Source organism: Taudactylus pleione, unplaced genomic scaffold (genome assembly GCF_031769625.1).
Source record: "Taudactylus pleione unplaced genomic scaffold, aTauple2 ptg000887l, whole genome shotgun sequence".
Classification (NCBI taxonomy): Eukaryota; Metazoa; Chordata; class Amphibia; order Anura; family Myobatrachidae; genus Taudactylus; species Taudactylus pleione.
Genome location: NW_028285288.1, coordinates 928,806 through 945,660, shown reverse-complemented (window position 1 = coordinate 945,660; position 16,855 = coordinate 928,806). Strand labels below are relative to the sequence as shown.

General features: G+C 46.7%; 1 protein-coding gene across 1 annotated transcript in view; it reads left to right on the top strand.

The window, feature by feature from the left end:
• Positions 1 to 886: 886 nt before the first annotated feature.
• The window catches only part of PAMR1 (peptidase domain containing associated with muscle regeneration 1), a 107,284-nt gene continuing 91,315 nt past the window's right edge, over positions 887 to 16,855 (top strand). Inside the window, exon 1 of the mRNA XM_088459027.1 lies at positions 887 to 1,537. Within this exon, the coding sequence (XP_088315153.1) occupies positions 1,456 to 1,537 (82 nt within the window). The 5' untranslated portion in view covers positions 887 to 1,455. The remainder of the gene's footprint in view (positions 1,538 to 16,855) is intronic.

The window sequence follows — 16,855 nt, the reverse complement described above, 5'->3', positions numbered from 1 at the left end:
GGCTACCCGGGAATTTGGCTGAGGCAGGCCAAATTCCCGGGAATCTCGAGATGTTTGAAAGGGGTATTACTGAGTTTGAAGCCAATGATGACGGAGCCCTGCCCCTATAACTTAGTCTAAAAACCTATTAATGCGGATGTTTTCAAAACTGTTTAACTTACAGAAGGTGATACGTTAGTAACCATTAGCTCTATATATACACTTATTGTCTGGGAATGAAAGGTAGCACATCGTACATGCAAACAGGCAAAAGGTAGAGAGAATTGTTACATACACACAGTATATATAGATGTGTGTGTACAGTGCCTTTGGTCTCTGTATTCCTCATTACAAAGCTAGAAATGTGAATCCTTTATGCTGCGTGTACATTGTAAAAGTTCCAATTGACTTAAACAGTGCTCACAGCTGTCAAAATAATAATAATAAAAAAACATAGTCCTACAGTGTTTATGTAAAGTAAAACCCCTTTTTTCCACTTATTAAAAGTTGGGCTGCTTTTAGGAAAAATTGTTCAGAAATATATTATTATATGCAACAACAACAACCAAAAAAGCTTTTAGTGCTTTAAAAAAAAACACCCCCCCCCCCCCAAAAAAAATCCAAACAATGAAAAAAAATAAGGGAACTATTATAAGACACATACATTGCAGACTGCACAGAGGCACAGAGAGAGGACATTACAGTGGTGTTTATTATATGTCTATTTAAATACCAATTGTCTCCTCATCCTAAATAAACGTGGGGCTCTAGAGACAGCCAATTGGTGTAAATGTCACCCCTGCACACACTATAAATTAGTTACTATGTAATGACTTTCTGTGATATGTGGTCACTGATGAGGAATGTACTTATGTTATTGCAAACACATGTATTGGACCCAGAGCTGAGCAGTTTTCCAGACTTCATGCCAGGTCAGGACGGTGCTGCAGGGAGTTACTCCCACACTTCCATGGTTCTTCTGTGCACGGGACCTGCATGAGAGCTGCTCCAGCCTCCTGGTGCTGGTGGGAGGGGGAGAACCCCTGCCCTCCCTGGGACTGTTCCCTTACCTGCTGTCTGCGAGGGAGCTGAGGGCTTGCTGCAGCCCCTGGGAGCATTATTTGGGACCCCCCCCCCCGGCATCCTGCTCTACTTGCAGCAGCCCCTGAGGAGGTCACACAGCTGAGTGTTTTTGGAGTGACGCAGATCTGTGTTGCTGTTTTTGAATGACGCAGTGGTGGTTGTTTTTTTTTTTTTTCTTAGTGGCTTGGTTAAATGTTTTTGCGGTGAAAGCGTGAAGCAGCTGTTGGATTTTTTTTTGTGTGTGTGACGCAATTGAGTGTTTTTGGAGTGACGCAGCTGGAAGACCCCCGGTGGAAGCGTTTGTGAGGCTGTCACAACCCCTGAGAGGGAGCATGGAAAGGCGGAGACCCTGAATCTAGCCCTTGTGTCTTGCCTGGGACCCTGGAGTCCATCATGACCCTCACCCTGTGGACCAGTCTGCTGCTGCTGTCTTACCTGGGAGCTGCTCATGTCTCTGCCCACCCCAGAGGACCCAGTGAGTACCACACACCTGAGCTGTCAGGGGAGGGGGCAGGTGGCCAGGTGTTATAGACAGGAGTGGGCAGGTGGCCAGGCCAGGAGGGGGCAGGTGGCCAGGTGTTATGGACAGGAGGGGGCAGGTGGCCAGGTGTTATGGACAGGAGGGGGCAGGTGGCCAGGTGTGTTATGGACAGGAGGGGGCAGGTGGCCAGGTGTTATGGACAGGAGGGGGCAGGTGGCCAGGTGTTATGGACAGGAGGGGGCAGGTGGCCAGGTGTTATGGACAGGAGGGGGCAGGTGGCCAGGTGTTATGGCCAGGAGGGGGCAGGTTGCCAGGTGTTATGAACAGGAGGGGGCAGGTGGCCAGGTGTTATGGCCAGGAGGGGGCAGGTGGCCAGGTGTTATGGACAGGTCTCTTGTGTTACAATAAGAGTTCTAAAAATTCCAAATTCTATCCCAATTCACTATTTGTGTAAATCAATTTTTTTGCTGAAAGTTGGCAATCAAAGGGGGGTATTTATCAGACTGGAGAGAGTGAAAAGCACTAACCAATCAGCTTCTAATGGAGCATACACACGGTCAGATGAACGATTTGACCAACGATTGGAACGATTTGAGCTACGAACGATTTTTGACTGCATTAAAAATGACTGAAATCGTCCAAAACTGACTGCAAACACATCAGATGTCAGATATCGTTATCTGACCATCGGGAACGCGCATCGTTTATCGTTCAAACATGTCAGATTTTCCTTCAGATATGAACGATTTTTTAAATCATTATGGAGCATACACACGGACAGATTTGTCAGATCTGTCAGATGAACGATTTCAACGATTTTACCAAAGATTTGAACGATTGAACGATTTTTGACTGCATTAAAATGAATGGAATCGTCCAAGTCTGACTGCAAACACATCAGATGTCAGATATCGTTATCTGACCATCGGGAACGCGCATCGTTCATCGTCCATCGTTCAGGCATGTCAGATATGTCAGATTTTCCTTCAGGTATGAACGATTGAACGATTTTTTAAATCGTTATCGTTCAGATCTGAAGAAAAGTCTGACCATGTGTATGCACCATTACATTTTACAAGCTGTGTTTGAAAAATGACAGGAGCTGATTGGTTAATACTTTTTCTCACAAGTTTATCTCTCATCAAGCTTTAGTACATAGACGTCTAAGTGTGTGTGGGGACAGATGAATGAGCTGAAGCTGTTCATGTTACCATCTCAGAAATACCGAATTGACTTTATTTATGATGAAATGTCAAAGTTCCTGACTTCAAGCTGCCATACTTATTACAATGTCTGTCCCACATGCCAAATCACTGGTGTTTGTTAATAAACCATTTTGATGCCTAAACCGTTTATAAATCTTCTTTACCCTCTTAATGACCTTCTGCGTTTGGCACTTTAATGAGGAGACCAGTTTTCACATCTTTTAGTGATTCATCCGGCGTAGGGATAATGATAGGTGTCGGGATTTCAACACCTATCATTTGTCCTGTCGAGATTACACAGACGGGAAGCCGGCGGTCGGCATTTCGACCGTCGGCTTCCTGATTGCATCCCTCCAGTTGACCTGGGAATTGTTAAATGTGTATAAAAACAGAGGGAGACACTTTGAAGTGCATGTAATCAGTACATATGCAAGAATTAAGTTAGCTACTTTTATTTTCACATTTACTGAATTGTATATTTTTTTCACTAACATTTAAACTATATATATATATATATATATATATATATATATATATATATATATATATATATAATATAATCTATATCTCTTCACTCCCCATAACACAGGGTTGCCTACCCTCCCGATTCGGGCGGGAGCCTCCCGATAAACAGGTGCAGCTCCCGCCCCCCCGGAAAGGCAGGCAAGCCTCCCGCCTGCCGCCGATCCCCCGAACCCCCCTCTCCATTACCTGATAAACCCCCGTAGCGATTCGCATAATTTTGGCCCCGCCCCCTGCTTCTAAATGCCTTTTTTTCTGCATTGTGTAGCGGGGGTGGGGCTAAAATGACGTAATTGTGTGGCCCCGCCCCTGTCACGCCCGCAAACCGACCTCAGCTCGTTTGGCCCGCCCCCTTTTGCCGGCCACGCCCCCTGTTCTGCCGATCTGGCTGCTCCCTCCCGGAAGGAGCATCCAGATTGTCGGCAAGTATGCCATAACAAAGCATGAGGTGTTAGTTCATATTTTGATATGGTAGCTGGGGGTCCATTTATTGCGGGACGTATTTGCAATGCGTTCAGGGCATCACATTACCTCCCATTATCGTTTTGCAAAATGTGATCATTAGCGCCAGCATGTATCTTTCGGCACACGGAGGAACAGGGGCTCCAAAAGTAGCCCGTCCCTGCGATGTGCCCGGAGAACTGCCGGAACTACTGCGCATGCACAATCTCACTGACTGCAGATGCGCGGCCGCCATTCCTGGGGGGGAGTTTTCAGATGGCGGTAGCTGCGGGGGCCAATCTCTGGAAAGCATCGCATTCCGAAAGCTGGTAAATTTGGCAGCATCGCATCCCCCATAGAAACCTATGGGGGAAGGGGCTGCCGGCGGGAATGGAGGGATCGCAGGAGATATCTGCTGCAGTCCCTCCTTCGTACATACGGGGGAAACGTAATATTTGCGGTTAACCCCCGAATACTGGTGTTTCAGAGATTAAGCAGCAAATGTACAATGATAAATAGGCCCCTCAGAGTGATAGAGTAGGTACTTACAGAAAAGTGGGTTCCTTTGATGGGGGCTGCAATCTTACATGTTTTGATGAGAATATGAACTACCCCCCCCCCCCCATGCTTTATTATGGAGAGTGCAGAGCTTCTGTGTTTTCTGTACATAGGGCCTGATTCAGAGCTGAACGCTCTGACCAGAGTGCTCGCTCTGAATCAGGGCCCTCCTACCTTTTTTTGGAGCGTCCTCATGGACGCTCGCATAGCTGTGGGTTACCACCCACAGCTATAGCAAGCGTCCATGATGATGGTCGCAATGGTCAAGACCATCGTGACCATTGGGCTTGCGACGGAGACCCTGCGGTAGGATCTCGCTGCCGCAAGCCCTGGAGTGATTTTGGCTCTATCAGAGCCAAAATCACTCCCACTGACATCACTAGTGATGTCAGTGGGGCCGGCTTGAGACGGTAGGCGTTCCCATGGGACAGAGCGTTCTCACCTAGACCTAGTTTGTTGAAGGTGCGTTTGTACAAGTAGACCTGCATGTAAGTGTATATGTAGGGAGGCCTGTCTTTTGCACAAAGTATAAGGCATGTGTAAGCAGTGTTCTCCCCAGGCTGTTTTCTGCGGGCGCATCGCCCAGGCAGAGACAGCCTACCGCCTGGCACTCCACCCCGCCCCAATGCACCGCATTCCGGATCACCCTCCATGTGTCCTTGTTGCCACGGACACTGATGCCGGATGCAACGCTGAGCTGCGCCGACGTCACGTTCTTCACATTGGAGGCTCCGTGTCCGCCGGCAATAAGGACATGTTAGTGAAGGTTCCAGGTGATGGGACATGGTGCATTGGAGCGGGGGGAGGTGCCGGGCAGGGGACGCAGCAATAGGTCAGGGGAGAGTGCCAAGCAGGGGATGTAGCATTGGGGTGGGGGGTGTCACGGCCAGGGTATTTCAGCATGGCGCTAGGCGGGTGTTACCTGTGAGGTCGTTGTGGCGCGGGCTGTCTGGTGGTGGAGCTGGTGTCTGGCGGGGGGCTTTGGCTGCGCGCATTGTTGTGCGGGCCTGTTGTCACTCTGCGCTGGTAAGGCCTGGCGGCGTCTCCATTCCGTTTGGCATGGGCGCCACCATCTTGCCTTCTGGCCATGTGATGTGGCTGGCCAATCCTGGTGAGTCACATGTTCCCTCCGGCCAGTAACAGCACGGCATGGGGTATTTAGGAAGGGTCAGTGCCTTCCTTCTTTGCCAGTGCAACGTGTATCTCAGCCTAGCTGAGAGGGAGTTCTCTGTGCTTATCCTGTTCCTGTGAACTTCGCTGTCTGCCAGTCTGCCTGTCAGCTCCTAGCTTCCGCTGGACTACCCCGCTTCCTCCACCACCCTTGCCCATACCTGAGTGCCTGAGCCTGCTGACATCCTTCTCATTTGCCTTAGTTCACTATCTGCATACCTGGCTTATTATTTCCTGCATCACTACCTGCATTCCTGCTTGATCATTTTCAGTCTCACTACCTGCACACCTGGACAGCTCTAATTGTTTCTACTTGGACATTAACCCATTACTCCCACCACAGAACTCTTGTGCACATTTATATATTCCTGGACTTTTATTTACTGCCATAATTTATGTCTGCTCAAGCACATATTAAAAAACCTAGTTTTTTTTTCAAACCCGCTTCTATGATCGCTCCTGCTACCACCCCGGGTCCACAAACAACCCAGAACATAGCAGTTTGCACTGGCCCCATGGAGCCGGCCACGGATCAGGAGTCAGGAGTGGATTAGTTCCGGTGCATTTCTGGTCGTTTAGAAAATCTGGAAAACATGCAGCATCAGATGGCTCAATTTCTGCAAGAGATGTCCAAGCGACAGGATAGTATGCAAACTTCCTTTTCTACCCCTGAAGTACCAGCATCTACATCCGCATCAGCGTCTGGGAATACAGGAGGCAGATCATCTCCCCGCTTACATCTTCCTTTACCAAGTAAATTTGACGGCAGTCCTAAACCCTGCCGAGGATTCCTAAACCAGTGTGACATACATTTTACCCTGCAGCCTGACAACTTTCTAACTGCAAGAACTAAAGTGGCTTATATAGTCTCTCTGTTATCCGGCCAGGCCTTGGAATGGGCTTACCCACTCTGGGAGCGCTCAGATCCGCTGCTGGATAATTACGCAGGCTTTGTGTCATCCTTCAGGAGGATTTTCGATGAACCTGGGCGTACTGTATCAGCATCATCAAACATCATGACACTGAGACAAGGGGTCTGTCCTGTCAGTCAATATGCCGTGCAATTTCAAATTTTAGCATCAGAACTCAAATGGAATGAGGAAGCCCTCACCTCGGCCTTCTGGCATGGGTTGTCAGACCGACTAAAGGATGATTTTTCACTCGAGAGCTTCCTACTAATCTGAACGACATGATTTCGTTGTGTATCAAAGTTGACCTACGCTTCAGGGAACGTCAGGCTGAAAAGCACAGAACTGACCAGCAAAGGTCATTTGCCCCCTCCATTTCTACCCGTCCCATTCCTTCTCCTACTGAAGAGGAGCCTATGCAGGTGAATCATACACACCTCTCCAAAGAAGAACGTCAGAGAAGAATGCAAAAGAACCTCTGTCTGTACTGCGGAGAGTCAGGTCACCTGCTGATCTCCTGTTCCCGTAAACCGGGAAATGCCAAATCCTAACTGACCTTGGAGACATCAAGTTAGGAGTTATGAGCCAGTCTCCAAAAATTAAAGATTTCACGATTACCCTAGCTTTGGATCTTAAACCCAAACCTGTCTTTGCTACTGCTCTACTTGACTCGGGAGCAGCCGGAAATTTCATAACGTCTAGTTTCATAGATAAATTTCAGATTCCTTGTTTGTCTCTCAACCATGCCATCTCTCTGACCTCTATAGACGGACACCCTCTGACGGGATAGTCACCAAGGAGACTCAACCAGTATTGGTCCGAATTGGGGCACTCCATTCTGAGTTCTTAAAATTCCTGGTGATATCAGAGGCCTCTAAAGAAATTGTTCTTGGTCTACCCTGGTTGCGTCAACATAATCCCAGGATAGATTGGACTTCTATGCAGATTCTGTCATGGGGTATGGACTGTCAGAAATCCTGTCTTCCAAAAATTCGACCAGTAAGAAAGACAGTTCCATTAGTTTCTTCTGCCATTCCCAAGGAATATCAGATGTTCACCGACGTGTTCTCTGAGCAGCAAGCAAATATTTTACCTCCTCATAGGGAATGGGACTGTCCAATTGATTTGATACCTGATAAGATACCACCTCGTGGTCGTACCTATCCGCTGTCCTTACCTGAGACTCAAGCCATGACCAAGTACATCCGGGACAACCTGGCAAAGGGGTTAATTCGCCCCTCTACTTCACCTGCCGGAGCTGGGTTTTTCTTCGTTGGCAAGAAGGACGGTGGTTTAAGGCCATGTATCGATTATCGAGTCCTTAATGACATTACTGTAAAGAATCGATATCCTCTTCCCCTGATTACTGAGTTGTTTGATAGGGTCAAGGGCTCTGTCATTTTTTCTAAATTAGATCTGAGAGGGGCTTACAATCTCATTCGTATTCGAGCTGGCGATGAATGGAAGACCGCTTTCAATACCAGAGATGGACATTTCGAATATTTAGTAATGCCTTTTGGATTGTGCAACGCCCCTGCTGTCTTTCAGAGTTTCGTTAATGAGATTTTCCGAGACCTGTTATATGTTTCAGTTGTTGTCTATCTGGACCATATACTGATTTTTTCATCCTCTGTAGCTAAACATCATGAACATGTTAAAGAAGTTTTGACCCGTTTGAGAGAGAACCACCTTTACTGCAAACTGGAGAAGTGTGTCTTTGGAGTGCCCAGTGTACCTTTTCTCGGCTATGTAATTTCTGGCTCCAGTTTAGAAATGGACCCCAAGAAGGTACAAGCAATTCTGGATTGGACCCGACCTCAGACACTGAAAGCCATCCAGAGATTGTTGGGCTTCGCCAATTATTATAGACTCTTCATTAAGGGATTTTCTACATTGCTGGCTCCCATTACAGCCTTGACCCGCAAAGGTGCTAATCCTGCCCAATGGTCACCTGAGGCAGAGTCTGCCTTTCATCTTCTAAAACAGGCCTTTATCCCAGCACCAGTTCTTCGACAACCAGATCTGGACAGGCCTTTTTTGTTGGAAGTAGACGCATCATCTGAAGCTGTGGGAGCAGTCTTGTCTCAACGTTATGAGGACAACCGAGTCCATCCTTGTGGGTTCTTTTCTAAAAAATTCTCTCCTGCCGAAAGGAACTATGCCATAGGTGAGCAAGAACTACTAGCTGTAAAGTTGGCGTTGAAGGAATGGAGATATTTGCTAGAAGGCGCCAAGTTTCCATTTACTGTATTTACGGACCATAGAAATCTCCTATTTCTCAAAAACCTTCAATGTGTGAGTCCTAGTTTGGCCCGCTGGGCAATATTCTTTGCCAGGTTTCAGTTCACCCTGACCTTTCGGTCTGGGGCACTTAATCAGAAGGCTGATGCCCTGTCGAGATCTCTCCTCTGTGATGATCAATCTGAAAATCAAAGCAATACCCCTGTCTTGGAATCAAGAGTTTTCGCCGCATTACAAGTTCAGCCTCCTACAGGGAAATCGTTTGTGGCCCCGGAATTAAGGAAGCGGCTCCTCACTTGGGCACATTCCTCTCGCTTCGCAGGACACTCAGGCACTCGAAAGACTGGAGTTCCTGAAAAGACACTATTGGTGGACTTCTATGAAGGCAGATATAATGGAGTTCATCTCTTCCTGCTCCTCCTGTGCCCAGCATAAATCATCACGACAAGCTCCAGCTGGGGAATTGCTTCCACCACCTACTCCATCACGTCCATGGACGCATCTCTCCATGGATTTCGTCACAGACCTGCCAGTCTCTCAAGGCTTCAATTCTATCTGGGTTGTAATAGACCGATTCTCTAAGATGGTTCACTATATACCATTGAAGAAGTTACCTTCTGCTCCTGACCTGGCACAGTTGTTTGTCCAACACATATTTCGTCTTCATGGCCTTCCTGCTGAAATTGTCTCTGACTGTGGTGTGCAGTTTACTGCAAAATTCTGGAGGGCTTTGTGTTCTGTTCTTCAAGCGAAGTTAAACTTTTCCACGGCCTACCATCCGCAAAGCAACGGCTCCACCGAGAGAGTTAATCAAGACCTACAGACTTTCCTAAGAATCTTTGTCATCTTCCCAGGACAATTGGGCTGTCTTTCTGCCATGGACCGAGTTTGCACATAATGCTTCCTACCACTCGTCAACTAACCAAACGCCATTTTAGGTTGTTTATGGCCATCATCCTCGTGTTCCCGAATTCCGAAGCCTGCCTGTTTTTGATGTTCCGGCCGTGGAGGACACGGTGCGGAATTTTGCTGCCATCTGTACTCAAGTACGGTCTGATTTGTTGAAGGCATCCTCTCGCTAAGACCCAGGCCGATAAGAAGCGTAGAATAGTTCCACGCATGCAAGTTGGAAACCAGGTATGGTTGTCTACCCGGAACCTTCATCTAAGAGTTTCTTCAATGAAATTTGCACCCCGCTTCATTGGTCCCTTCACCATAACAGAAGTCATTAATCCAGTGGCCTACCGTTTACAGTTACCCCATACCTAAAAATTCCTAATTCCTTCCATGTTTCCTTATTAAAGCCCCTGGTCCTGAATAAGTTCCATAATGCTCTACCTGCTTCTCCTCGAGTCCAGACGGAGAGAGTTGAGTTTGGGGTCGCCCAGGTCTTGGACTCTCGTCTACGCAGAGGTCATCTACAGTGTTTGCTGGACTGGAAAGGTTATGGTCCAGAGGAACGTTGCTGGACCGATGCTCGTGATGTCCATGCTCCCACGCTCATCAGGAGATTCCATTCTGCCCATCCGGAGAAGCCTGGTGAGTGTCCTGAGGCCACCCCAAAAGGGGGGGTACTGTCACGGCCAGGGTATTTCAGCATGGCGCTAGGCGGGTGTTACCTGTGAGGTCGTTGTGGCGCGGGCTGTCTGGTGGTGGAGCTTGTGTCTGGCGGGGGGCTTTGGCTGCGCGCGTTGTTGTGTGGGCCTGTTGTCACTCTGCGCTGGAAAGGCCTGGCGGCGTCTCCGTTCCGTTTGGCATGGGCGCCGCCATCTTGCCTTCTGGCCATGTGATGCGGCTGGCCAATCCTGGTGAGTCACATGTTCCCTCCGGCCAGTAACAGCACGGCATGGGGTATTTAGGAAGGGTCAGTGCCTTCCTTCTTTGCCAGTGCAACGTGTATCTCAGCCTAGCTGAGAGGGAGTTCTCTGTGCTTATCCTGTTCCTGTGTAATCCGCTGTCTGCCAGTCTGCCTGTCAGCTCCTAACTTCCGCTGGAATACCCCGCTTCCTCCATCACCCTTGCCCATACCTGAGTGCCTGAGCCTGCTGACATCCTCCTCATTGCCTTAGTTCACTACCTGCATACCTGGTGGATTATTTCCTGCATCACTACCTGCATTCCTGCTTGATCATTTTCAGTCTCACTACCTGCACACCTGGACAGCTCTAATTGTTTCTACTTGGACATTAACCCATTACTCCCACCACAGAACTCTTGTGCACATTTATATATTCCTGGACTTTTATTTACTGCCATAATTTATGTCTGCTTAAGCACATATTAAAAAACCTAGTTTTTTTATTCAAACCTGCTTCTGTGATCGCTCCTGCTACCACCCCGGGTCCACAAACAACCCAGAACATAACAGGGGGTAGTTGTCCATCACAGTGCAGGGGCGGTGTCAGGCTGGAGGGCAAAGATCCCTCCTGTATAAAAGTTCAGACGGGAACAGTCACTTGAACTGATTAAAGAGAGCCTGCGAGTGGGGCCAGTATCTGTAGAGCTGTCTAAAAAATATATCCTGTGTAGCCTGCAAGTGGGGACAGTATCTGGGCCCCTAAGAAGAAGAGAATTAATATATAAATTGTTATTTGAAGTTTAAATCGTTATAAGGTCAGGATTTAAAACCTTTTATTATTGCGAAGGTCCCCACCCAGCTACTTCTTTGCCATCCGGCTGCAAAAATTTTCTGGGGGGGAACACTGTGTAAGTAATCCACGGTGACTAGCAGCAAGCCAGGCGCGTATGCTACGCACGCAGAAGTCTGTCTGAATGTACGATTTTATATGTACGTCTCGTTGACTACACACAAATTACTTCCAATGCTGCACCTACACCCCTATGTCCAACACTGCACTACCAGGCGGCCAAGAGGTCCAGCTATGCCCGATAACTGTGTCGCCATCTTTATTGGTTATATGTATAAAATAAACCCCTATGTATAGATATGGCACGTCTAACATTGATGTCTGTAACCGTCCCCATAGGGGTTAAACGTATGTAATCAGAGCTTACCTAGGGTGAGATTGATGTAAACTAGAAAAGACTAATGTCCTGCTTTCATGTGTATAACTAGATGCCTCTTCCATGAGCTATTTAGTCTTTGTTATCTGAGGAATCCGGGACAGATGTTAAATTTCGCAGTCCCCTTCTTTTGATGTTCTTCTTGTTGTGTCTAGTCCTGGTTGATAGACTCTTATTCTTTATCGTTTTGTATAAATGTTACCACTGTATCTTGTCCACAGTAACATAGTTATATGGAGTTACAGTATCTGTCTGTTTCAGCTTTTAAGATAATGTTACTTGGAACTTAAAATAGAAAAAATATCGTTCATCGTCACATTAGGGATCTCTGTGATCCAGACCAGAATCTGCGGCAATGTTCGCTGTCATTGATTCTGTGATAGATTAGTTGCAGCTTGGAGTTACTGGGGTATATTTTTTAAAAGTAACCTAGGAGGCTTTTTGCCTACAGCTCAGCAAAGACTTGGGGGCCCCGTATACAAAAGCATCGCTTACATTGGAGGCCATTTGTAAATCACAACAGATGTGCACCACCACACGCCTGGTTTTACACGTCTGCACGTCACGGTACCTAGACCTTGTGCCCAAAAGATGACTCCATGAATTAAAGGTGTCCGTGAATGTACAGCAAGTTGGATTGTATGGCTTGCTTTGTGTAAGAGTATATCCAGCCCATTAAAGTCCAGCCGCCTGCCCTTTAGAGCCACCCTCTTCCATTAAATAAATGCTACTGGTTTTCTATTACAATACTACTTGATTTAGCTTCATCTATGACCTTTATAATTTACAAAGGTGCAATTGACCAAACTGTGGGGGTCATTCAGACCCGGTCGTTAGCGCCGATGCGCTCGGACCGGGTCGATGGCCCCCACAGAGCATGCGCACGACGGCGCCGTCGTGCGCATGCGTGAGACCCGCTACAACCGACAGCGCCGGTCGTAGCGGGTCTCGATCCAAAGGGGGCGAGCTGTCGATGTTGATTGACAGCTCGCCCTGTTTGGAAGGCGGGCGGGGGGGTGGCAGCCCAAACGGGGGAACGCCTACCGTTTGGGGGAGGCCCCGCTGACATCACTAGTGATGTCAGTGGAGAGCTTCCGGCTCAGACAGAGCCGAAAGCTCTCCGGGGCTTACGACAAGGGAGACCCTACCCTAGGGTCTCGTCGTAAGCCGCGATGGTCTTGACCATCGCGACCATCACCTTAGGCGGTCGTAAGGCTGTGGGTGTTAACCCACAGCCTTACCACCGCAAAGGAGGACGTCTTGAAAATTCAAGACGTCCTCCCCTCATTCAGACAGACCGCACGCTCTGTGCGACCGGCTCTGAATGAGGTCCTGTGTGCCTGGCACTGTTCCTGATCGCCCATGCTGGCTGCTGGTTATTGGCTCCTTGGCGCACAGGAACTGTTAGACATGGTTGGTGCTAGGGCGTTATTTACCCAAAGAGGCACCTGTCCTGCTCTGATCAGTCTGGGTCTAGTTTTCATCAGGGCAAAGGCGCCCAACACTTGTAGTCTCCATGTTATAGTGGAGAGCTGCCCATCATATCTATCGCTGCAGCAGTTTAAGGGTTTAGTGAGGGGTAACTTGTCCGCTTTTTAATATATAACCATGCAGTGTGTGATGTGGTGGAAATGTCTTTATAACAGGTGGAAGTGTCTGTGTATTAAGCTTGGGAAGATTTCTTTTGCTCCACTAATGTGCAAAACAGGTCCCACTAAAAGTCAAGAACAAGATCCAGTCCCTGCGAGCTTCATCTAGTGCAAGCATCAACTATTTTTGCAGCGTGTAAATGGCCGTGTACCCCATTTTGAGGCAAAGTACAGATCTAAAAAATGCCCACTCTCTACCCTCCCCTTTAAATTTCTGTAATCTTTTTCTGAAATCCCATTTCCGCGCGGTGCACAAACTATTGCCGTCCTCACTCTGCCCAAATCCTCTTCATGGCAGAAATGCACTTATATTTATTGCTCAGCAGTTTACAAATACTGCATCCTGGCTATCCCACCTGACATGCTAGCTTCTGCTATAGAGAATACCATTCATCAAATATAAACTGTTGTTGACCACAATGGAGGACGTATTGAATAATTGTAGCACCACTTAAGTGATTTTTTTTTTTTCTCCACATTGCTACAATTTTTAACTAATATTTATTTTCAATAAATGACTAGCACATCCTTTACTTTAATTACAATACAAAGTATACAAGTTTCTGGCCATGTGGGGATCAGATCGTTTAGAACCAGTTGTTTTGGTCGCGGAAGGATTCTATTTCATGTAGGGATGACTTAAGTCACAGATATGATTATCAATTCACCAAATCTTTTTACGATAAGTGGTTCTTGGCGCATAGCTTTCTGCAAATGCCAAATCAAAACCAGCGTAAGCATTTTTTCCATAATGTTTAATGATTATTAATTGACCAAATCTGTTTACGATAAGTGGTTCTTGGCGCATAGCTTTCTGCAAATGCCAAATCAAAACCAGCGTAAGCATTTTTTCCATAATGTTTAACTAGCCACAAACTTTTGTCTGGATTTACATACACAAATTGATTCCATGCTTTCACTAAGTGATTGGTTAACTCTTTGTATCCAGTGTAAACCATTTACAGACTATTTACCATTTAGTGGACCACACTTTGATGTCTGTGTTTGGGTACTGAAGGGTAGAGGGATATTGGGTAAGTATTGATCAGAGTTTGAGCTAGAAATCCATAAATTAAATCTATTTCTCTATCTAGATCAGGGGTCTTCAAACTTGGCCCTCCAGATGCTGTGGAACTACACATCCCAGCATGCACTGCACATAGTTTTAGCATGCTGTTATATCAAAAAGGTGGCAGTGCATGCTGGGATGTGTAGTTCCACAGCAGCTGGAGGGCCAAGTTTGAAGACCCCTGATCTAGATTATAGCTGTTCTTAAAGCTCAGTTCTTGCAATTCAGCATATGTAATAACCTTCTAGTTTATAAGAGGGAAAAACTTGGTCTTGTGGGAGAGTTTTAATGCTGTTGCTCATGGAAAACTCATCACCAGATGTATCTGAGCTTCCACCCAAATAATAGTAAATAGTTTTTAAGAGCTGCTGCATGTTGCTCAGGCCCAAGGGGCGAGTTTCTGCAGACCATAATATGAGTACACATTGGAGAAACCGACAGGAGGACTGGGGGAGCAATCAGGGCAGAAGGCCCAAAGTTCGGAAGTTTTACGAGTTAGTGACAGACAACAGTGCAGCTTATATAGGGGTATTCAATATGTGTGCGATAACATCGTTTTTTGCGTTAATATCGCACTTTTTAACGTTTTTGGGTTAATATCACTTGTTTTAGTTTTACACCGTATTCAATTTCAAAGACTTATCGCAGTTTTGAAATGTCTTTGATAAAAAACGGGGATAACTTTTCACCATTCAATAGGTGTCGAAAAAAAGTGCAGAATTGGGGTTTAGGGGTGCAGGCTTAAAAAAAATAGCCTGCACCCCTGAGATTGACATTTAAAAAAGAACTGTGTCAAAAAAAGTAAAAAAAATAAAATAGGGACACCCCAAAAAATTAATTTAAAAATTGGGGTGCAAAAAAAAAAAAAAAGGGAAAAAATTGTTAAACAATAGGGAAATAGGTTCAGGGCTATTCTGCATGTATGCGGCACGTGTTTTCTAGAATAGATTTATAGTGGCAGGTGCACAAATGCAGAATTTTTAAAAACTTACTTTAGGGACATCAAAATATGCTAGTACCCATTTTCATGTACCCCAAATTTGATGGGACCACTTAAAAAAACGAAAAAAATAACCTAAGTGCTCTTCTGCGTCACTTCTTCAATGTCGGGAAAAAAACACCTGCTGCGGCTATTTAAATCCCCGACTTTCAATTAAAGGCTAAAACGGGGGTACCCATAGTGTTCCCCCATGTTTTTACAACTTTAGGGAGGTCTTACAATTATTTTAAGGAAAAATTCGTAACTTTACGCAAATCCAACTTCTGAGTTTCCCGTTTTCGTTAATTTGATATTGAATACGGGGAGAAGCGGGAGCGCGCACCATACCTTTACGCAGAAAAAAACTCCGATATGAAACGTTAACTTCGCCAGGGAAGTTAACCTTTCATATTGAATACCCCTCTTAGTGTACTATGTCACATTGTAATGCAGATCACAAGGTCAGTACCGGTCATGTACAATGGTGTTTGTTTATACATGTGCTGCATAGTCACGAGGCTGGAGCTGGGGGCTGGAGCTGGGGGGCCTCAGGTGGTGGAACGTCCTGATCTCTAGGCCCATGGTGGCTGTCCCCTTGCAGTGGCGGTCATTCTGCCACTATATACAAGCACTCCCACATTCAGCTTTGAGGAAGGGTACTATAGGGATGCCCCTAGGGGATGTATCTGACATGAACATACTAATAATGACGGATGAGTTAAATAGTTGACTGCGTTTGATTGGCTGCTGGTGTCCGATATGAATTAGACGTGACGTCTTACCGCCCTCTCTATACCACATCATACCCAGTCTATGGGCCTGGTTCAGACCCGGACGCTATTTGCGGCCGCTCGCTGGCTAAAAGGGGCCGGCTATTTAAATCATGTGCTCACACTGCGTCGCATAAAGCCGGCCACTAAGTAATAGTGAGCGGCCGCACTATGCGCTCGCACCTGTATAAAGACGCCCCTTTGCCACTCGCAACACACGTCATCTCCGGCAGTTGTAGGATTAATCGGGAACATCGAGAGCCATCGGAGCTGCTTGCAGCGCTTGTGGTAGCCTTTTCCTACCACAACATTGCGCCTGATATGGCCCAACATATGGGCCTGATTCAGAGCCGGTCGCTATTTGCGCTCGCTTGTCCAGAAAATAGGGGTGGCTATTCAAATGAACCGTTCGCTGTTTGCGGTCTGTTCATGTCTCTAGGTCTGAACGAGCGAACAAAACTTACGGTCGTTTTTTGGGAAACTACGCCCCCTGGCCGCTCGCATCCTACGTCATGTCCGCTATTTATTAGATTAATAGAGTACATCGAACAGGGTATGAGCTGCTCGCTATTCTTGAGGTTGGTTTTTGCTACCACAATTTTGCGAGCAGTTCTGGCTAAAAAAATAACCCAGTGACGTGGTCAATGACGCTGCTGTTTTAATTATGCACACCCATAAAACGCCCGTTTTGACCTTTAAGCACGCCTGCGATCGGATCTCCACTCCCCGTTTTCAAGCACCTTCCCCTGTTACCACCCACATACGCCTCCACCTGT